Raw genomic sequence first — 7,570 nt, 5'->3', positions numbered from 1 at the left:
AGTATTCTAAAGTGTTACCGAATGTTTTCATTTATTATTAAATGATGGCATATTGAAAGCAAACTAAATTTTATTTTGGTTTATAAGTACTAAAAGCTGGAAAAGCCACACCATGACCCAATACATCTCAAAGAGGTTTATGTTTTAAATTGAATTTCCTGTTCATTGCTTTATGTTGATGTCCAAAATATTGTTTCATTCATCTCTGAAACATATCTTCCACAGGTACGTCCACACAGAAAAACATCTGGATGATCAGTAAACAGATTTGTTGCGCTAACATCAGCAGTGTGTAAATGCTTGGGACATACTGCAGCTATAGCTTGTGAAGAACTGACAGTCCAAATGCTCCACCCATGTCAACGGCAGCTCCGATTAATTAAATGTGCCGTCTGACCTTTACTATTGTGTGGAAAACACAGGGACATGTGAGGAGAAAGGACAGATTTCTGGCCAAGGGCTCAATCTAAAGCAGGTGCACAGATGGCTTAAACACATTCCGACATGTTTAATGCAGGAGATGTTATACAAACACATCTGTCAGAAAAAAACTGTCACATGAGAGGGTTCTTATGGTTCCTGACTGATGTGAAAATGCCTATGATTAGATGTAAACTTAAAGGATTTGAGAGGCACATGTGTGCCATGATTTTTATATAGACTGAATGATGAAAGTAAGACACATATTGAACGACTCAAATCCGCAGTTTAATTTGAACCTGAATATGATTTCACAAGCTTTAATGCAGAAACATATTAAATATAAGTAAATAAAGCCTAATACAAGCTGAAAACCTTCTGTAAAATCAACAAGACTGTAAAGGAAAAATTCAGCCCAAAAGGAATGTTATGAAGTAATATACTTTTATGTCATTCCAAGCCAATACGATTTTCTTTTTCCTATTGAATACAAGGAGAATTTTTAAGATATTTTTCAGTAAAAACCTTCCTCTGCCCAGCAACTTTAAAATCCCATCCCATTCTCCACCCTGCATATTCATCTTAGCAGATATTGAGCTGTATGTTCTTCACATTGTCATTTTGTTTTTTACAGAAGAAAATAACAGCATAGGGTTGTGAAAAAGAGATCCAGAACTTGATACAAATCTTAATAGTGTCTAGGCCTCCTATACTTGTTTATGTTAAAAACTTAATTTAAAGAGTACTTTCAAGACCATTTCTTTACAAGCATATATATACACTTAAAAAAAAAGTGAACTTTGTAATAATGTCAAATTAAAAGATACAGGTAAAAGTATTTACATCTCTGTTTACAAAAAATACACTTTTTTTATGTGTTGACTAAAATACTACAACAAATGTAAGATTATGATTTTAACTTTATTGTTAAATTTGATATTAAAGGTATTATATTTTAAATGTAAATTGCAACTTCATTACAAATACATTTAAATACATTACATACAAGTTTCAACAGTGTTTACATTTGAGTAAAATTTAGTGTACCATAAATGCTTCTCAGTACATTCTGCAGTGCAAGCATATTTCAAATACAGTAAGTAATTATGAAATGATATATAATGATTTACTTAAGTCCTACTAAGTGGGTACATTCAGTTTGCACATAAGTACCGGTCCGGTATATTCTTTTAAAGTACATCTGTCATAAGAATAATTTTTAAAAGTAAGTTGAAGAGTTCTTTTACACAAAGGTTGCAACGACATGAGAGTATAGATGACAGAGCATCATTCTTGTATAAAATATTTATTTAATGTCATCATCAACAAAATGGAAAAAGGAAATAATTGGACTACACTGACATGTCATCAGTAAAAACACGAGTACATTAACAGTCACACACAGGTTGAGGTTCAGAAGCTGCTGTGCTTGACCAGGTCTTTCTTCATTTCATCATATTGAGCACTGAGTCGGCCCACAGCTTTAGCGTGCTCCTCATCCACCTCCTCCTTCAGACGAGACTGCTCCTTCAGGAACTCCTCCCAGTCCTGCTTCCGCCTCTCCACACACAACTGAAGATGTGTGCTCTGATCACACACACACACACACACACACACACACACACACACACATCAACACAAGTTACTCATTAGGAAAATTAGGCCTATATATTAAAGCCGATAAATACATGATTATTTCCTCCAGCTGAGACACTTCAGATCTGCACTGTTTGCCATTATGAATTGCTTGACATATCTATATATATATATTTGTAATCACAAAAATAAAAAATATAGTTAAGTCCAACATGTGCAGCGATTATAATGAGAAGACTTAGACTACTGTAAAATAATTTTGTGAATTGTGCGCCTGTGTTTTAGCGCGTTGTTACGGCATAAGTTACACCTTTATGACTAGCACAGTCAAGTTCACTTGTGCATTTAGTCTTTTGTACAATTTTAACTTATGTTAAGTTTGTGTATTTGCTTTGGTTAAGTTAATTAAAGCAGTAGTAAAGCGCTTCAGTTTACCGGTGATCATCTTTAGCTTCACCTCATGCAATGTACAACATTAATAACTACTGTATGATTTGGACTGATATACATTACATTATAAAGAGAACAATATTGTGATAAAAAGTTTAAATTATTTTGGTTTAGTTGCCGTGTTTCAGCGCGTTGTTACGGAAAGAGCGCATCCTCAACAGGAGTTACACATTCTGACAAGCACGTAACTTCTTGTGCATTTGCGTCTTTATGTGCAGATATAAGTTGTAATATTGTGTTTATGTTGCATACATATCTGGTTAATCTTATATAGGATATGTTACGTTGAGTTAATTAACTCGCTAACAAAGTACTTCAATTAACCAGTGTTTATTCAGCTCTTCAGATTCAGCGCACGCAGCTCAAACAACAATGCTGTTATTTGAAACAGTAATATTAAATATGTTTCTGTTTAAAAACATTAATGAATTATTGATAATAACTAGCAGTTTTATTTTTCATCAACAATATGGTTTAATTGCAATCATTTTATTATTGTCTGTGCAATGGCTATTCTATTTTATTTATCCATGGCACATGCAATTTGATTTTTTATACATGTTGTCCAATAAAAACATTTAGGTAATATATCTTTTTCTGATAAATAAAGTTGGTTATAGGAGTGTAAAATGTATTTATTTATTTTTTTTATTAAGTTGCGATCAACAAAATTGTGTTTCCCTCCTATTATTTATTTTACTTTTGATTTAATGTAATTCTCTAAAATGTGCAATCTACACTGATTTTATTTATGATTTGGCTCAAACCTTAAATTTTTATTTAATAATCATCATCAAAAATATTTATTTTTCCAAAGACAAAAAGTAAAAAAGATTATATATTATAAAGACCACATAGATTAAGAGAGTAACATTTTTTAAATTATTATTATTATTTTTAACAAGATGGTGTTCAGTTATGTTAGGTTTTAGAACAGTTTAAATTACACTGGGTTACAATTGTGGCAAAGAGAGGAGCTTTTGCTTACGCCGAGGACGGATACATAAAGAGGATGTTTATGCTGCTTTACTCAAGTATCAATAAATACTAAAGCTATTTAGGAGATCTACCTTTATGCAAAGTTTATGTTGTGCCCTATGTAATGATGCATTTCTGTTTTCCTCATGTACCTCTTCAGCCTCTAGCTCCCTCTGCTGGATCCTCTGCGCCATATGATTTGCTGCTTCAACTGCAAATAGAAAAGCACATCAAGACAATGTCAATTATTCCCATGAATAGACAAATTATTTCAACAAAAACACATTCTCTCATTCAGGGAGACAGACAGATACAGGGGTCGACAATAAAACTGAAACACTGGCCAATATAGTGTTGGAGGTTTCAATCTTCACTGATTTTACATCCCATCAGTCAGTGCAGAGGGTGAAAGTTGAATTAGCAGAGCAATAGCACAGATGTACATCAAATATTGCAATCCACACGTAATGGGATACATATCAGTGTTCAAAAGTGGACATATTGCTGGTGTGTGTCCCGCTGGCTCATCTGTGACTAGGACAGCAAGTCTTTGTGGTGTCTCAAAAAAGCCACGGTATCCCGGATAATGTCGGCATACCTCCACGAAGGACAAACCACATCCAACAGGAGTAACTGTAGACGTCGTCTGAAAGGGATGTCCGGGTACAATTGGGCTGCAATATCATGGCATTCTCTACTGTGCTTGATGGGCATGTCACTGCCAAGGACTAGCAAACCATTCTGGAGGGCCATGTGCACCTAATGGATCAAACATTGTACCCTGGCCTAAAGGTGAGGATGACAATACACCAATACAAGACTGGAGACAGAATGGTGTGATGAAAATGAAAGTGAAGTTCAACATCTCCAATGGCCTGCACAGTCACCAGATCGAAATATTTTTGAGCTACTTTGGGGAATTTTGGAGGAGCAAGTCAGAAAACGTTTTCCTCCACCACCATCACATTGTGACTGTTCTAAGAAGAGAAATAGCTCAATATCCCACTGGCCACAGTGCAGGATCTATCATTCCTAAGATTGCTGTATTGGCTGCAAAAGGAGGCCCTACACCATACTAATAAATGATTGTGGTCTAAGACCAGTGGCCTGTTGCACACAGTTTCAGTTGCTACCCAGGGAAGTTCAAGATTTGTTTGAGCAAACTCTGTTTTTTCGGGCTCAAGAAGGTGGATTCGTTTTTAGCGTGTTTCGTCACCATGGTAACGTACGCTACATGGCTAACCTGCTGCAGACCGGAGCAGGTTTTATTCTGGGTTAGAGATCGCAAACCCGAACTGGACCAATCAGTACAGTGACATGTATCGGATGCAATAAAGCCACTCCCCTGTATCTCTCGCTGTAAATTAAAGCAGTTTATAGTGATACAACTTTAAAAACAAAATGTCTAATTTTTTGCTGCTAATTATTTTTATTTGTGCATTATATGAATTATAATTACTTTTAATTCATATAATATATTCATATAATTATTATAGCCTATTAATTGACAAGTAATATTAAACTTTGCTTTTAAAATATAAATATAATACATGCATTCATTCATATATAATGCTTTTAAACAACATATTCATTTGAGCTTGTGAACCTATAATTATTAGGTCTATTTCTTTGATTCACATCATGCATTGATATAGTCAGATATTTTCTTTCAGCTGCCGTCTCAAACTTTCGCTGCAGCAGCAGATCTTATTTCTGCTTTGCAAACGCTTATAATTTCATGATCATTTTCAAATTGATCTCTTAATCTTCAGCAGAGAAGTGAATTGCACCGTCTCTCACGGGAGAAGTTCTAGAATGCTCCGTGTGATTGGCTGTTTGCCGCACTTGTCACACTTTCAGGTGCACGCGCTTCAAAGTTAATCGCAAACCCTGGCCTGGATCAAACCGGAGTTGACAGAGAACGTTTATACCGAGCTTTGTGAGACCGCTGAATCTGAACTAAACCAGGTTGGATTTATAAACTCAGAGTTTGTTCAGCTAGCTTTGTGCAACAGGCCACGGGTGTTTCAGTTTCATTGTCCAACCACTGTAGATTATTACACAAACAGTGGCCCTTCACTCTTCCTGTTCTGTCTGACACTTCATCACACTCTTTATTATAATACCAAAAGAAACTTACGTCGTGTGAGAGCGTCACACAGTTTCTCATGCATATTCTCAGTGCACCGCGGCAGATCATGCTCATTAGTGTCCGACGTCATCTTATTCAGCTTTTCAAGTAGACGGCATTCTCTGAAGGCACGCTTCTCCTGAGGAAACACACACATTTGTATGTGTAAATTCGGTTGTTGTTTTATTTATTCATTTTAAAAGTAAGTATCAGAGTAAAATGTATTCAAAGGTAATGTAATAAAACCAGGCCTGCCTCAAACTCCCTGATGAAGTATCTGATTTCACCTTGCAGGACCGGCCTGTGATCAATCAGTCTGGACTGAATATCACCAACATCTGTGACGAAACAAATACTGTGACATTAAATAAATATCACAATTTAAAAAAAGAGTAGCAAATCAAACAAGACATCTAATGTGTTTTAAACTACATTCATTGAATGAATTATTTTATGTTAGGTGATAGTAAAAACAATTAGATATGTTAGATACACTATGACAAATGTGTCTTTAATGCTTTAAAAATGACAATATTTCTAGTTAATAGCATTAATAAACATTACTGGATTTCATAATGATTCATCATTATAATTATGCATTAAGTTTAATATTTGAATTATATTATAACTAATCTAAAAATGTATTATTATAATTGATACATAATACATAATCCTAAATATTTTTGTGCATTTTGATGAGCAGTCAGCAGCATTTGTACTCCTCATATTTATATAAATGTATACTAGTGTCATTATTTAGCTTAATTCAGTGTAATTGTTTAGCAACTTCCCTCGAACGAGCTAAGTAACTTTAGAGGTCTATTTAGCAAGCTCACTATGATTTGATTCGCAGCAATTGACAAGTGCTGATATCTGCTAGTGTAAATATCAATACACTTGAATCTCGAATCGCTTTATATTGACTGCAAATAAAAATGTTTAAAATGCATAACACTGCACATTATCAACAACATAACTCACCCTTAACTATCTTCTCCATCATCGAGAGATGATCTGACAGCCTTACACGATGATATTTATTATTCTGTCAAAATGTTTTCAATCCACAAACTCTGATGACCGGGGAATGTAAATGAGTGAAATGCAGAATGATCCAGACAAAAGTGGGGTTCACAACACATACTTCAAAAAGTCACGTGCAATAACAGGAAATAACTGCAAAATAAAAGCCCTAAAGTGAAATTCAAAATAAAAGCGGCTTTATAAAACAAAAGTCCCCACAGGACAAAGTTACCTAAAAACTTTGCAACAGCCCTGTTTAAAGTTACATGAAATTTAGACTCCTGCTAAACTGAGGACAAACAACAATGAACCATAGACTTTATTGTATGTAAAAAAATAAAATAAAAATAAAACATGAGAGTGAGTAAATTATTTTATATATATATATATATATATATAAATATATATATATATATATATATATATATATATATATATATATATATATATATATATAGCATTAATAAACATATATACTGTATATATATATATATATATACACACTCTAAAAAATGCTGGGTTGTTTCAACCCAATTTTGGGTAAAATATGGACAAACCCAGCCGTTGGGTTAAATTTTTACATTACATTTTTAACCCAACATTTGGGTTTGTCCATATTTTACCCATAATTGGGTTGAAATAACCCAGCATTTTTTAGAGTGTATATATATATATATATATATATATATATATATATATATATATATATATATATATATATATATATATATATATATATATATATATTATATATATACACAGCTACTTCTAATAATACTGGCATTAATTAATTGATAATTCATATATATATGGTGTATAAGTAGCTTTATAGAGGTTCCGAATATTACCAAGATCCAGTCTCTCTGCTGCCCTCTGCAGCGCGTCTGAAGTGATGCTTGTTTATAATTAATAACTTTTTTAATCTAGCTTTATTCTTATGCTAAGTATTCTCAAATAACGTCTAAAAATGTA

At 33.6% G+C, this 7,570-nt stretch overlaps 1 protein-coding gene across 1 annotated transcript; it reads right to left on the bottom strand.

Moving 5' to 3' along the window:
* Window positions 1-688: 688 nt before the first annotated feature.
* Window positions 689-6,813, bottom strand: bloc1s5 (biogenesis of lysosomal organelles complex-1, subunit 5, muted). The gene is made up of 5 exons (XM_079602136.1): window positions 6,557-6,813; window positions 5,831-5,913; window positions 5,585-5,714; window positions 3,597-3,655; window positions 689-2,007 (listed from the first exon to the last, which is right to left on the bottom strand). Exons 1-5 carry the CDS (start codon window positions 6,576-6,578, stop codon window positions 1,834-1,836), a joined length of 468 nt encoding a protein of 155 aa, XP_079458262.1. The 5' UTR covers window positions 6,579-6,813; the 3' UTR covers window positions 689-1,833.
* Window positions 6,814-7,570: the final 757 nt, after the last annotated feature.

This window comes from Phoxinus phoxinus, assembly GCF_949152265.1.
Source record: "Phoxinus phoxinus genome assembly, chromosome: 24".
In the NCBI taxonomy this organism is placed as follows: domain Eukaryota; kingdom Metazoa; phylum Chordata; class Actinopteri; order Cypriniformes; family Leuciscidae; genus Phoxinus; species Phoxinus phoxinus.
The sequence above is the reverse complement of the archived record's forward strand: the minus strand, read 5'-3'. Positions and strand labels throughout refer to the sequence as shown.

Excerpts from the sequence above, each read along its gene's own strand:
- bloc1s5 (XM_079602136.1), bottom strand. The coding sequence starts at position 6,578 with ATGATGGAGAAGATAGTTAAGG. Across the intron at positions 3,656-5,584 it reads GTGTGACGCTCTCACACGAC|TTGAAGCAGCAAATCATATG; the intron begins GTAAGTTTCTTT and ends TTCTATTTGCAG. Across the intron at positions 2,008-3,596 it reads GGGAGCTAGAGGCTGAAGAG|AGCACACATCTTCAGTTGTG; the intron begins GTACATGAGGAA and ends GTGTGTGATCAG.